Below are 15,995 nucleotides of genomic sequence, written 5' to 3' on the forward strand. Positions count from 1 at the left end.
TCACAAAAAAAAAATACTACACCTTCCTCTTAAGATTCTTCTTGACATTCATATCAAAATGTTCATAAAAAAATGAAGATGTAAAAAATCAGCACACCTTTTCAGAGTAATTTGCATTGATATTAAGAAATTCTCCATCTTTGGGCAATAGAATAAAATCTTAATATTAAGATTATAGAAATGGAAATAACCCTATAAACCATTCATCTTCATAATTATATCGGAAATTTCATTGCATTTGCTCTCAAATCTGCATTTCTCTATTAACGATATTTATAAAAAAAAATCAATCAAAGAACAAACAATTTTTTTTAGTTATAATGGCCATTGACAGATACAATATGTACAACGCGGGAGAGGGGTGGGGGTGGGGGCATTGGAACTGTTATTTTAATCAGTTTGTTTTTGCCGTTTGAATAAAATAGGTTAATGAAAATATCGTTGTGTAGCTTGTTTGCGTTCGAAGTGCTTTTCTGGATTAACCTTCATCGAAGCACCGATCATTCATTCATTGTGGGGCCACAGTTTTTTGATTAATCGTTTGATTGTAAATTTTAAGAAAAAATAGTAGTCTTTCATTTGCAACAATGGCAAATTTCTATTTGCTACTTGGTTCTTCCTAATCAATGAAATGAACAGAATAAGGTTGGAAATAATCTATATTCTTCCAGTTGACTTAGTTAATCAAATATATCTGACAGCTATCCAACATTTCATATTTTTTATTATTTTTATAGATATTACAGGCAATGTATTGTCTTCATTTGATAAGAAAAGAAACTTGATTGGTTTCTGGTAAGTAAACATATATATACATTGTACATTGTCTTTTTTGATGTCATATATACATGATATAGGAATATAGAAGTAAGGAGATGTGGTATGATTGCCAATGAGACAACTATCCACCAAAGTTCAAATGAAGTGGATGTAAGCAATTATAGGCAACCGTACAGCCTTGAACAATGAGAAAAACCGTGTGGTCGGCTTTAAAAGGCCCTGACATGAAAAATATGAAACAATTCAATTGAGAAAAACTAACGGCCTAATTTATAACAAAACAGTTTACGAAAAACAAATATGACAGACATGAACCAATGACAACCACTGAACTACAGGCTCATGACTGAGGACAGGCACATAAAGAATGTGACGGGGTAAAACATATGTTTGTGAGCGCTAAACCCTCCCCAAACCTTGAACAGTGGTGTAACAGTACAACATAAGAACAAACTATAAAAATAAAAAAATGTTTTAGACAAAAGTATTGAAAATATACATGTATTATGATCGAATAAATGAATATACTGTAGTTTCAGAAATTATTGTGATGTTTTTATTAATGGGAAAAATGGGACAGTATCAGGCTCGCAATAATAAAAACTGGCATTTATTATTTTAGAAGTGATTTTCCATCATAAAATTTTTGAAAACGCATTAGTTAGATTTTTCATTTTTGTCAATGGTCAAGGATTTGTATTAATAAATGCACGTATTTATTTTGTATTTACAGTAAATGAATGGTTGACCAAACATCAATACAATGAAATGAAAGTTTCGCATTGACTTTTGTAAATTGCTAGAAAACTATGTGCATAACAAGTAGATTTATTATCTTATTCTATAAACGTTAACAGAGACGTTAAATTTTCCTTTTCAATCAAGTCCATATAAATTGAAGTAGGAGGGAGCTCAACCTACATGTTCTCAAGTCCCATGACATGCAGAAATTCAAAGAACAAGGCCTTAATTTTTCATGTAACATTTTCTAAGAAGCTAGATTCTCCGAACAAATGACTAATTTTGCTCCACATATTTTATAGGATACTTGGATTATGTAACAATTTTGCCTATGTGATAATGTTAAGTGCAGCTCATGATATCCTGAAAGAACAAGAAAAAGGTGATGAAGTCCATCATAATGTAAGTACCCATGTCAAAAAAGCTGTCTAGGATAAGACCCCCAACAACAACAACAACAACAAAATGAACCCCTCCTCCATATATAAAAAAAGACCAACATAAAAAAAAACAACTTTATGTACAATGTATTAATTTGAGGAAATTTCTGAGTGACAACTATATATTCTCAAAATAATACCTGAAAAGTCATGTTACCAAATTTTTAATGTATACATGGTATATGTAATATTGAATGGTTTTAATAGTATGCCATTTAATTATGAATAGTTTGATTGGAATATTGATCTGTTCAACTGTGAATCCCAATAAATAAAAACAATTGAGACAAAAAAGTAAATAACATCATATATCAGCATACTTTATCAGATTTAGATTGAATAAAAGTTTAAACAGTCCATATAATCAATGATAATCTTAATTTGATAAGATTGCAGTTTAAAAATAAAAGTTTAAAAATCTACAGATTTAAAATAAAATTTGGATCCCTTCAATAATGGACTTAACATCCTCATCCTTCATGTCCTTTGATCTCTGGTGGATAGTTGTCTCATTTGCAAATATAACACATCTCCTTTTGTTTATTTTGATAACAATGTAAAACCATCTACAGAAATGTATTTGAAGCTTAAGTATTCAATTTTCAACAGGTTATCTACTCTATGGTAGGACATTGTGGTACTGACGGTTATACTTTATAGCTTCTTAATGACATTGAAAGATAGTATGATAATGACAGCCTAAAATTTGTTTCATTTCCAAAAACGGAATGAGTCAAAAGTCTTTTTATGGAATTTCTTTAAGTCTCTTCATGAGAAAAAAATATTTTCCAACCATTTATATTTTTAGAACTGTTGAGGTTTTAATTCCAAACATTCTTCAATATTATAAAATTTTAATTCATTGGTTGCAATGAAATACTGTAATTTCCCAGTAAAATAAAAAAACTGATAATTTCACATGTAAAATAAATCCTATAATTTCACTCCTGTGACATCATACACTATTGGGTGTTGTCAAGACATTGTCAGTGACATCAAATGGAATTAAGAATGCATAGAAAAAGATATGGTTCTTTGCAGTTTCTTCTTTATTACCATTATAAAGTCTATGGTCTATTTAATAAAACGATTACTGATCAAGGAATTTAACATAGAAAAATTTTCAACTCATGATCAAACAACACTGATAATAAACTCATGAGCTATGAATATTCATGAATTAATGTGTTGTTTGGACCCCTTGTTGAATATTATTTTACATTTGAATTCTTGGACTTGTTTTTCGATATTTGAATTCTAAGATTAGTTATTCTATAGATAAACTTTGGTTTTTTTTATCTTGCTTTGTTTTTTCTTTACTTTTTCCATCTTTTTTCTGAAATTACTTCTTTAAATCAAGGTATAACTTTGTAAAGTTCAGGTCAGAAAAATATACAAATTAACAATAATAAGATTCGATGACAGATACTAAGTAAATGTGGATATTTTTCTAGAGTTGTAATTTTAGTAGGGTGTTTATTTCACACAATGATAAGTTCACATTTCACATCAATATTGCTGATTGTACAAACTATTCATGCAGGTAATTTTTTCACCCATTTTACCAATCATGAATAAAGCAGGGAAAAAATTCCACCATTTATTAAAATAATTCCTAGTTTACAGTACATATTATGTAATGGGTATATCTTTTCTTTTGCATGGCAAATATTTCTGTATTAATCATGCTAAATTTTATCATTCTAAGTACATGTATGTACAGAAGAAGTATCAGCAGAATAAAGAGTGATTTATCAATTAACAAATAAATAAGTCAAGTGAACCAACACCTTCTGGCGGTACAAGCTGGTAGAGTAATTAGGATGGATAAGGAAGTATGTTGTGGTTGTCTTAAAACTTTATAAATCCAAATATGAAAAGACAAGACAACAACATCCTGGTTACAACAAGCAAATTATAAAATAGATAGATTATTTTGAATATTTGGTGACATGAAGGGTAGGGCCTTGGGCTGATATTTGAGTCTCAGAATGGTAACAGGGCTGATATGGAAAAGGCCACATTTTAATCTGTTTTTATAATTAACAACTGTAGTTGAATATTCAAATATAACTTTTTCTTTTTAGGAGACAACTACTTTCGCACCAGTTGATGAGCATTACATGCAGTGCAATGAAATATCTACAGGAGTAAGTAGATGAATTCAAACCTCTACTTATTGATGAGTAGAGGACCAATTCATATGTATTTTTTTTTAAAAGAAAGTGACGTATTTAAACCCTCTTAATAAGGGTCTGGATGGGGTTTAGAGAATACAGAATAATGGACCAATACTACAGAAAAACTGACCAATAAAATAAGGAATAATGGAGTGTTGAAAAATAAAGTAAAGAGAATAATGGGCAAAAATATAAAGAATAGAGAAAAATGACCTAAAAAATTAAAGATACAGAATTAAGGACCCCATCAAGACCCTCCTTTATTAGTCTAGATATAATTTGAAAAGATTCTTAGACAGTGCAATCCAAGAACCGGTATGTTACAAAACAAGATAACCAATTGCATGCAGGTGGTCAGATATATTTTTAAATGGTTGAGCTGTTTTAAAAATTTGTAAACATGTGTGTTGTATTTGATGTATAACATTGCAACATCTGTTGCAAGGATGCCAAAGCTGTGAAAAAAATGCGACCTCCATTGTAATGATGCGAAAACTATGCAAATTTATCTTTTCTGTTCAAGGCTCTATGACACAAAATAAGGACAATAAATAAATTTTCAATTTTATATGAATCATTTCATGGTAGCTCGGTACTTTGAAATTTAGATAACTCTGCGTTACATTTACTTACTTTAAAATATTATATTTTATAACAGGCTATTCTGCTGGCAGATATACTACCTACACTAATCATCAAACTGACAGCACCATTCTACATACATCATATCAGTTACAGGTATGGAATTCAAGGAAGCTAAAATTTCTAATATTTTTAATGTTGACATATGGTTTCTTTATGTCTGAGGTCTGTTATCTATTTCTTGCATGAAGAGATATTTCCTTGCAGGGTGATACAAAAAAGTCATAAGAAAATGTATTTATTTGTTTGGCTTATCCAGCATCATGAAACTATTTTGTGATATTTCCATTGGCTATTCTACAGGTCTTGATGATTTGCAAAGGTTAAAACCATATACATTTCCTCCACGACAGATTTATTCATATTATACCAATTTTCATAATTTTTGGTAGGAAAAATAGGCATGCATATATATTAATGAAATAATGTCACAGGAAAAGTAAGACAATAAAAATAGTCCTATTAGGCACATATCATTTCATTACAGAGTAAGAGTTGCTATAGTTGTGCTTTTTAACCTGTCAAGTTTTCTATTGGTTGGATTTTCTGTTGGTATATGGATGAGTATATTAGGTAAGTTTCATCTTTTCTTTGTCCAATAAAAACATACTCTTCAGAGAACATTGTTACATTGAAATGTTTTGATCTATGTTTTGTTTTTGAAATTAGAAGGTTGTTTGAATTTAATTGCTATTTTTAAATATAATTTGTCATCAAAGAAGTATTTCAACATTTTTGTTATATTTTATTTCTTGTCAATATGTGATTAAATTTAGTTAGCTTCAAGTATCTGTTAAAGTTTTAGTAGAACAATCAAAATGTCTGCCAATGTGATATTCAATGTGACAGTATATTAAAACAGATGTAAGAGGCATTTCAGAGCAAGAGAATGACATTATTCAGATTTTTCTGTCAGATAAGGAAGAGTAAATTTTTTTTAAAATTTGGTAGGAAATTATTATTTGGTTGACTCATTGAGAGCTAATTGCCAATGGGACAACTATCCACCAGAATCCAAAATATGTAAATGTAAGCATCTAGGTCACCATATGACCTTCAATAATGAGCAAAACCCATACCATGACCATTTTCATTTGTTTTCAGGGGTTGTTTGTGCCAGTATATGTGGTGGTTTAGGAGAAGTAACTTATATGAGTCTTTCAGCTTTTTTTGATAGGTATGTTGTATGTAAAACTAAAATTTACTTGCTAGAGTGTTCATCCACTTCTTAGCTATTCAACATTTAAGTCAAGATATTTGAGATATTATTTTTAGCTTTGGTAGCAGTATAATTTACAGTTGTTCTTAGCAGAATATTTCATTTTTTAAGTTAAACTTATTTTACAAACTTGTACATACCAAAATGGAATTAAAGCAATAAATAAGAATCTTGCTGTGAAAGCATTTTTCCTGCTCTAACTTTTATTAGGAACCATTAGCAGCTAACATTAAGGCAAAAATATTATGAAAACTAAAGATAAATTAATACATTAGGAGCTTAAAGTCCAAAAGAAGTCGAAATGAAATAGTTAATTATTTAAGGTCAGATATACCATAGGAATTCGGTGTCTCGTTTTTTTTTTTTTACATACTGTAAATTCAGAAATTATTGCGTGCATTTATTATTGCGATTTTAGAGGAAGAGACAAAAATGCGAGATAAATTATTGCGAATTCAGAATCATCTGCATAAAGATATGTGTATAAGATTTCGGAATGCGAGTTCTTATTATTGCGTTACTCAACCAGTCGCATTATTCGCATTAATAAAAACCTCGCAATAATTTCTGAATTTACAGTATTACATTATTTATCAAGCATGTTGCTCGTCAGCCACTGATCACAGCTCTTTTCTGTTTACCTTTTTTACAGAAATGTTATATCAACATATTCCTCAGGAACAGGGGGAGCTGGAGTATTTGGTGCCTTATCATATGCTGGTTTGACATCAGCAGGTCTTTCTCCTCGTAACACATTGTTTGTCATGACCATCATTCCTGTTACCATGGCAATAAGGTAAATATTTCTACTTCCTCTTCCATGTTTTTATCCATAAAAAGAGAAAATCCAATTTGACATACATTTTTCTGACCAATTATCAAATCAAACTTTTCAAATGGTCAGAAATTGACCACTTGTTGTAAAAAACTACAACCAAGTCATCAAAGTGCAAGGTGGTAAAATAAAAAAATACTTACAATCCTTTAATATTTTATATGATATGGAAGTGAGACTTCAAACTTATTCCAACACTATTTATTTGAATTTTCAGTTATTTTGGGATTTTAAAAAAGCCTGATAACATTTACACAAAAACAGTAACAGATGAGACAACAGATGATACAACAGCTTTGTTAGATGATAGCAAAGAAGGTATGTACCTCTCCTTCTGGTACTTCAGTTATTCATCATTTATTCGTCATCACATATGGATAATAATTACATTATTGTTAGGGATAGAGTCTCTGCATCTAAATCACATATATTGATTGTCAGCCCAATATACATGTAACACTCAGAATCATGTCCTCAAACATGTCCAATTCTGCAAAACCTTTCTATATGTATATATAATAAGTTTTACCCTTGTCCAGCTGTATGTCTGTTCGTCCGTCTGTACGTCCCAAAATTGGTTTCCGTTCTCTAACTTTAGTTTGCCTCAACCAAATGTTAGGAAACTTGCACACAATGTTTATTACTACAAAACACAGTTCAAGTTTGAATTTTGGTGGCGTCACTTTTACCTTTCTAGAGTTATGCCCCTTTACAAATGGAAAAATTGCTGAATTTTTCGTTTCCGTTCTCTAAGTTTAGTTTCCCTCAACCAAATATTATGAAACTTATACACAATGCTTATTACCACAAAACACAGATCAAGTTAGAATTTGGGTAGTGTCACTTTTACCTTTCTAGCGTTATGCCCCTTTACAAATGGAAAAATTGCTGAATTTTTCGTTTCTGTTCTCTAACTTTAGTTTGCCTCAACCAAATGTTATGAAACTTATACATAATGCTTATTACCACAAAACCCAGATCAAGTACAAATATGGGTAGTGTCACATTTACTGTTCTTGAGTTATGTCCCTTTATAATGTTATATGCAAACAGGGGTATCATCTGTGTCCTATGATTTGATTGATTTGATTTTTGGTGTTTTAACGCCACTTTTAAGCACCGCTTTTGGGCTATTTCGTGGCGGCCAGTTTTTATTGGTGGAGGAAGCCGGAGTACCCGGAGAAAACCACCGACCTTCAATAGGAAAACTGACAATCCTAGTCAATTAAGATTGGAGTCGAGTGCACCCGCACGAGCGGGGTTCGAACTCACAACCTCAGTGTTGACTGGCTAGTGATTACAGTAGTAACTACTTAGACCACTCGGCCACCGAGGCCCCTCTCTGTGTCCTATGGACACATTCCTTATTTATTTATCTTGATCCTTCTGAAATATTTGCAAATAGAGGAACAGCAATCAATCAACAATCAAAATCTTCTTAGACCTATCATGATTCATTTGAGGTCTCAAAGAATTAACCTTTGCAGTTTAGTTTTGTAATTTAGGCTGTTAATTCTTATGCTGTCAAGCATTTTCTATGACTAGCATAAAGATTTTCACTACATCCAGATTACTTGTAAAAAAACATCCAGTGTATCTATTATTATCCTTTCTGTGACTTTTCTGACAATATCTGCAATTTTACGAGGTGTCCATTTTGGATATTTTTCTTGTCACTCAAAAACTCTTTTAATGTCCATGAACTGTACCCAAAGTACCGCTGCATTGATTTCCTTGAATAGAGGTTTTAATTTTCTTTGTCTTTAAACTCCAGCAAAAACTTAATGTTTTCAATGAAGTCCATTATGACTGTTGTACACATTATTGATGTCACAGAGGACATATCAGCGCTAAAAAATTTCAGAGGTTTTTATATCTTTATCTGACACATTTGGGTCCATAGAAATTATTCGACATGTTTAAGAGAGGTAAAAATCGGACAAGTTTGGGAGATTTGTGATTTTAAGGACACTTTGAGCGAAATAGACAAGGACAGGCACTTTTGAGAGTGTTACATGCATAAAGTTATCCAATTCATTAATTGTACCTTCATTATTTTTTGTGTACTTGATAAACATTAGGTGTACCATTTGTTTAAATTTCTATTACAGTGTCTACAAAAATATATTTATCTTTAAAAGACAGATTAAGACTATTACGTGTAAGTATGCATAGATTTATGAACAATTATTAAAAGAATTTGTACAAAAAGTTAAAAATGACATATGCAGATATAAAGATGTTATAATTGAGTACTGTAATTAATTATTGTGAAAATGTGACAGAAAGTTTAATAAGAATCACATTTATAAAAAATCAATTCTTGAATTCTGATATATGAAAATCATGATGTAACTCCTGTACTTGTATCCAGCTTATTTTAATGAATGTGTGGTTTGATTTGGTACAGACACATATAAAGGAAATACAGACAAGACTATGACCAAAAGGTTAAAAAAAGTTATCGATAAACACTTTTCTACAAGTTAAACTGAATACAGAAAATTATTGATTGGGTAATACAAGTTCCACCTAATTGTGGGATAAATTCAAGGTCTCAGGGAGGGTAAGCAGCATTTTTGCTCCACATAACTTTAACTCAGTTTGAAATATTATCAGACAATTGAATAGGTCGACTGGTTATGACGACCATAACAGAACTGATCCAAGGTTATTTATGACATGTATATGATTTGTCTTCTTAAAGGTAATTGACAAATTTACCATAATGGTCATTTTGCAACATTTTAAACAAAGTAATGTGAAGTCATTTATTTATGTACATGTTTCAAGCCTCATTAAGGGAAGACAGTACCATGTATTTCATTTTAGTACCGGTATCAAACACATATATTGTTTTTGTCAAAGAGTTCAAATCATAACTTCCTCCAATCATTGGGATCAAACACATATATTGTTTTTGTTTAAGAGTTCAAATCATAACTTCCTTCAAGCATTTGGATCAACCTCTCATTTCTGAATGATGTGGTTGGGTGGATGCAGTAGTTTGAAGCAAGGGATTCAGCAACTAAGATTAAGGGGTTGATTAAGAACAGGGAAAGTGTCATTGGAATCAGTATTGGTTTGGAGCAATGGGGGTGAGGAGAAAAGTCGTAGCACTGACCATTTGTCTGTCCTGTATGATTTGAGTCATTATTTATAATTTGTATATTTATATTTTCAGCCATTATTAAAATATATGATTCCATTGATACTGGTATATTTTGCTGAATATTTTATAAATCAGGGATTGGTAAGTTGATAATTTAATGATTATATTTAAACTTTACACAAATTTGTAGTTGTCATGAATTTAAGAAATTCCAAATCCTCTACATTACAGGAAATGATACTCATTATTTATTTTTTCCTTTTTTTTTTAATCACAATAGGAAATGATTTAGGTCACATAGGGTTAAGATTTAATGACATGAATGAGTTATAGCTTTGTAATGGGAAAAAGGTATGTTGCAAGTTTAGAAACTGTATGTCAGGTGAACAATACTATTGACTCTTTAATATCTTTGTCAGTCATTCTGTGTACTGCAAATATATACATTGTATTATCATTTATAGATATAGGAAGATGTGGTATGAGTGCCAATGAGACAACTCTCCATCCAAGTTACAATTTATAAAAGTTTATACTTGTTATTTTCAGATGGAAATATTATATTTTAACAATGTATCACTGTCTATATCAGAACAGTATAGATGGTAAGTAAAATATACAATATAGAAATAAGGAGATATGGTATGATTGCCAATGAGACAATTATGACAGCAATTAACAAAAAATAAATATGACAGACAGTAAATTGATTTGATGTAATTTTTCATAGAATATTTGTCATTGATAAAAGTGTTGTGACTGTGACTTTGTCTACATGTCCGTGTTTATGCAATACAGTGTAAACATTATTTCCCGTATTTTGACGTGGTGTGATAGTGACGTGAGAGGAGAGAGATGTTTGGATGGGACTGTTGACGAATGAACAGAATTAAGCTGGAATGGTGTGAACTGTCGGATTGTATCTGTGTGTTTTGTATTTTATGTGAATTTTGTAAAGTCTGTTTGATACATGCAGTGTGAATAAATCGTGTTATTTTCTACATATATGGTGATTATTTATAAATATGAACGCTCGGAATTCTACATTTACAACAGAAGCAAAACATAAATCGTTGTATTTATTTAAAATTTGTTCTTAAAACTGTTGGCAGTCTATTTCAGAACAATACAGATGGTATATTCTAAGTAAAGTAAATAAATTGATATGAAAAGTTCTGTGTTGTTGGGTTGCTGTATCATTTACATATACCCTACATCTCACTTAATTCATAGTACAAATGTTATAAACTTGTTAACTTGATAAAATAATGATTTGCGTCCTAAATAGACATGTAATATTTACCACTCAAATGTTACAAAAATGTTTTCTGTGAAATCACATTGGTCAAGTTGCACATTTTGATTCAGGTCACATCACCATAAATTTACATGAGTTCCATCTGAGCATTTTTTTACTTTGATGGCTTACAATGTGAGAAAAAAAAAAGAGTTGTAACAATTCATCTGGATGTCTTTTCAGGCTTTACTGCATGTATGGTTTGCTGTCTCAGTGAAGTATACAACACATCTTCTTTTATTTGTAATAAGTATTGACTCTTTTTCAAGAAATTTTGTTAACTCATTTGTGGTTTATGTTATGTCTATTGTAATGTGTTTGTGTTTTAGGTACCAAGTAGATTACCAGCTAGGAGTTTTTATATCCAGGTCTTCTGTGAATTTTTTTGAAGTTAAAAGGTTGTGGGTGCTTCCCATTATTCAGGCAAGTAACAAGCAAAGTAACAAATATACTACATTCCAACGGTACCTCAAAAATCTGTTTAAGCTTTGAAAACTGGTAAATGCCATCACAGATACTGATTTGATTTGATTTTTGGTGTTTTAACACCACTTTTAAGCACCGCTTTTGGGCTATTTCGTGGCGGCCAGTTTTTATTGGTGGAGGAAGCCGGAGTGCCCGGAGAAAACCACCGACCTTTGATAGGAAAACTGACAATCCTAGTCAATTAAGATTGGAGTCGAGTGCACCCGCACGAGCGGGGTTCGAACTCACAACCTCAGTGTTGACTGGCTAGTGATTACAGTAGTAACTACTTAGACCACTCGGCCACCGAGGCCCCCCATCACAGATACTACTCTAATGTTGGAGGTCCACCATATGGTTCAAGCATTTCCAGAGGACAGTTTACCATAAAATAGTTATCCTTCTAGAATATAACATGTTTGATCTAAAGTCTTTTGAAAGAGTTTGTAACACTATATAAAGAATAAAATATACTAAATTAAGAAATTAATACATTGTACTATGTTTTTATTGATATGAAAAATGTAACAGGAAGAACATCACAATAATTTAGAATCACATCTTGATTTTTTTACAAGAAATGCATAAATTAAATTTGCATTATTATTAGATATGGAAAGTTTGTTATTCCCTAATTTAGAATCTAAAGTATTATGGGTAATTTCATAAAACCTACCCCCAAAATGTCACATCACTTGTGATGTCACTATGGTGTCATAAACATTCTGATTGACATATTTGACCTAATGTGGCCATTGTAATTATATTTTTTGGCAAAAATTTAATATTTAACTCATTTTTAATCTTAAAGGTATTTTTTCCTACATCAGACATATTTTTGCAATATCTTATTGGGTAAGGCTGTGGTTCATATCTAGATATTAAAAAAATAATGACAATATTTCTAATTAGGCTTTTTTGCATTACATACCTAAAGCAATTATGTAAGAAAAATTCAAAAATATGAATACTGATTTCTGACATACATATGTCTTGTGAACATTTAAGAATATTATTCCATATATGTATAGTCCTTTTTGATTTTTAATTCAAAGGGTGAAAAGAAGGTGGCCTATTGTTAGATGCATGTGTTTTCAAATGTTATGCTATGGGAATCAATGTCTGACTGCAAAATTACAAGACAATGATTAAATAACAATGTATATGTATAACTAGAACTTTTTTTCTTTTTTTTTCAGTTTATCAATCTAGGAATTCTGTTAACACAAGTGTTCTACAGATATATACCTAATATAGCCATAATATTTGTGATCATATTCTTTGAAGGATTGTTAGGAGGGGCAGCTTTTGTCAATACATTTTATCAAATTTCAAAAGAGGTATGTAGTGTTACTAAATGTGGTAATTAAATTTTGTGTACTGTGGATTTTTTTTTTTTACATGGAGCTAGGAAAATTTGTACTTTAAACAAGGAATTTTGAATTCTGGAAAATTGATAAAAATGTATGATGCAAACTAACCCAAATAATGCATAGCTAAGGGTGGTTAGTTAGTTCATACACTAAAAAAGCAGTGAAAGTAACCTGAACCTTAGGCATGCATGCATGGCTAACCATCTTTAGTTGGATTACTTTTCATCGTACATTTCTTTTCAATTTTCCAAATTTCAAAATTATTCCAGATTAAAATAATTCCTCGTTTTTTTGGGATACTTCATTTTACAAATTCTGCATACACGCCTATAGGAAATTTGTAACTAGTACATTTACCTTGGATCACTTATACCCGGGGAATCCACCAAAATTAGTACCTTATGAACAATAATGAATTCATAGACATTTATAGTATATCTTACAGGAAGTTCACCGCTACCCCTAGGTCACCGTAAGCAATTCTCATTGTTGTTTGGGGGCTTCTGTGGCCGATTGGTCTAAGTAGTTTATCTACTTATCACTAGCCTGTCAACACTGCAGAGGTTGTGATTTCGAACCCCACATGTGGCAGGTGCATTCAATTTCAAACTTAATTGAGTATGATTGCCAGTTTTTCTGCAGAAGGTCATGGTTCTCTCCAGCTTCCTCCACTAATAAAAACTTGCCATGGTGAAATAGCCAAATATGCTGAAAGTGGCATTAAACACTAACAATCAATCATTGAAGTTTGCAAATATTTTTGAAAATATAATGATAAAATTTTGAAAAAAAAATTATGTTATAGTTTATTTTATGATTAGATGTCTCTCTTGTAGGGTATTGCTGATAGGGCTAAACACATATACTTTTATCTTATAGATTAGAGCAGAATATAGAGAATATAGTTTAGGAGCAGCAACCATTGCAGATTCCTTTGGTATATCTGTAGCAGGAGCAGTGTCAATACCTTCACACAATCACATTTGTTCTTTACATTTAAAAGTTATGTAACCATTACAGAAAACTGTGATATTTTTAGGAGATTATTATTTGGTTGTTATAAACTACATGTATGTCACAATTCATTTTTTTTTATGTGTATTTTGTTTATTTATTTTAGTGTGTTAATTTACGTGTACATCTATATGCTTGTTTGACTTATCCAAAAACCTATTTAATTGAACAAGTAATATTAGAGAATTAAGAAAGCAATTCAATGAGCCTTACAATATGATGAAAGATATTAAAACAAACAGAAATATGAAGATGTGGTATGAATGCCAATGAGACAACTCTCTATCCAAGTCACAATGTGTAAAAAGTAAACAAAGTACGGCCTTCAACACGGAGCCTTGGCTCACACCGAACAGCAAGCTATAAAGGGCCCCAAAATGACTAGTGTAAAACAATTCAAACAGGAGAACAAAAGGGTCTAATCTATACAAAAAACAAGAAACGAGAAACACTTATGAACCACATCAACAAACAACAACCACTGAACAACAGGCTCCTGACTTAGGACAGGTGCAAACAAATGCAGAGGGTTTAAACGTTTTAACAGGTGCCAACCTTCACCCTAACCTGAAACAGTAGTGTAACATTACAACATAGAAAGCTTGTTTACATATTTATCAAAGTGCAGGGGGCATAATGTCCTGGGAAAATGGAACATTGGAAAGTAACCAAGCTGAGGTAATTGTGTATGTTTAGCACAAAACTATATCAAAATCTTTACTTAATTTAAAAAAAAAATCATTACAGGAAATCCTGAAATAGTTGAACCCTGCAGGGACTTATATTGATTAATTTTTGGCTATTGTAGTCTTGTGTTAGAATACCCAATTCAAGCACCTCTTGTGACAACATGATCATTTCTTTTTTATTATCTTCTCAAAATGTTACTTGTACTAGTACAATGTATAAATATTTAATGATTCAAAGTTTTTTGCTTTCAAATTTTAAATGGCAGTGTAAACATACAAAATGTGAATGAATATTTATTGAATATACATAAAGTAGTAATTGTACAATACTGTCTGTGCAATTATCTTTAAAATGCATATACATGCAGGTAATTTAAAAAAATACATCACCTTTATTAAAAATGTAAGATTTCAAATAAAATCTATTTATATACCTATATTGAGTTATTTTCTTTCAGAATGATAGGTTTTTCTTTTGAAGAATTAATCCAGATGATACCAAGTTTCAATGAAATGTGCTTCAAGGCATAAAATAATGACCTGTTTAATGTCATTATTTCCCTCACAACAATTTATTTGCTTTTTGCCTACAGGTCTTCAAATACAAATGCTGTAACATTTTTGATTCAGCCATGCTGGATCTATGCGATCACTCTGGTTTTGGAGATGGTTCAGAATACTAAGTTGAAGACATATCATGAAACTTATAATGTGTTTTTATGACTTGCAGAAACTTTCTACACCATTTTAATCATCAACTGCCAACTTTTGACATGTTATTTGCCCTTAAATTAAGAAAAGATTGGTCGAACAACCTTTTTATTTTAGATATACACTTGCATATAGTTCCTTTGTAAATCAAAATTTATAATGATTTACTATTTATGAATTAATTTGAAAAAGTATTGTACATCAATTGAATCAGTTGATAAGAATTTTGAAAGTATTATATTAGTATCTTATGCTTGTGTAAATTATTGTTCAATGAAATTTGGGTCAACATGTGTATTAATATATCTAAGTTGATTCCCACACTTTTTTGAAATGGTATTACTCAAATTCTTTCCATAGTCAAGTAAGAGTCAGAATGATTATCAACTGTCATGATTTTCAAATAATTACACTCAAAGGTGTATTAATTGGAAACAACCCCAGTCTTAATTCACCAGTTAATATCTCATGACCTGTTACATAATTAAATACACCTA

The 15,995-nt window shown here is 30.9% G+C and overlaps 1 protein-coding gene across 14 annotated transcripts in view; it reads left to right on the top strand.

Moving 5' to 3' along the window:
• LOC127719310 (battenin-like) overlaps positions 1–15,226 on the top strand; it is a 70,284-nt gene extending 55,058 nt beyond the window's left edge. Inside the window, exons 2-15 of one of the 14 annotated variants that reach the window (XM_052225354.1) lie at positions 738–795; positions 1,824–1,923; positions 4,049–4,111; positions 4,800–4,879; positions 5,271–5,356; positions 5,888–5,960; positions 6,655–6,798; positions 7,055–7,155; positions 8,949–8,998; positions 10,022–10,090; positions 10,499–10,554; positions 11,576–11,669; positions 12,911–13,051; positions 13,964–15,226. In XM_052225354.1, coding sequence (XP_052081314.1) covers positions 738–795; positions 1,824–1,923; positions 4,049–4,111; positions 4,800–4,879; positions 5,271–5,356; positions 5,888–5,960; positions 6,655–6,798; positions 7,055–7,155; positions 8,949–8,998; positions 10,022–10,090; positions 10,499–10,554; positions 11,576–11,669; positions 12,911–13,051; positions 13,964–14,095 — 1,247 coding nt within the window. In that variant the 3' untranslated portion in view covers positions 14,096–15,226. The remainder of the gene's footprint in view (positions 1–737; positions 796–1,823; positions 1,924–4,048; positions 4,112–4,799; positions 4,880–5,270; positions 5,357–5,887; positions 5,961–6,654; positions 6,799–7,054; positions 7,156–8,948; positions 8,999–10,021; positions 10,091–10,498; positions 10,555–11,575; positions 11,670–12,910; positions 13,052–13,963) is intronic. The other 13 variants (XM_052225386.1, XM_052225403.1, XM_052225438.1 and 10 more) reach the window with 13 other exon arrangements.
• The last annotated feature ends 769 nt before the right edge of the window (positions 15,227–15,995 follow it).

Source organism: Mytilus californianus, unplaced genomic scaffold (assembly GCF_021869535.1).
Source record: "Mytilus californianus isolate M0D057914Y unplaced genomic scaffold, xbMytCali1.0.p SCAF_1, whole genome shotgun sequence".
Lineage (NCBI taxonomy): Eukaryota > Metazoa > Mollusca > Bivalvia > Mytilida > Mytilidae > Mytilus > Mytilus californianus.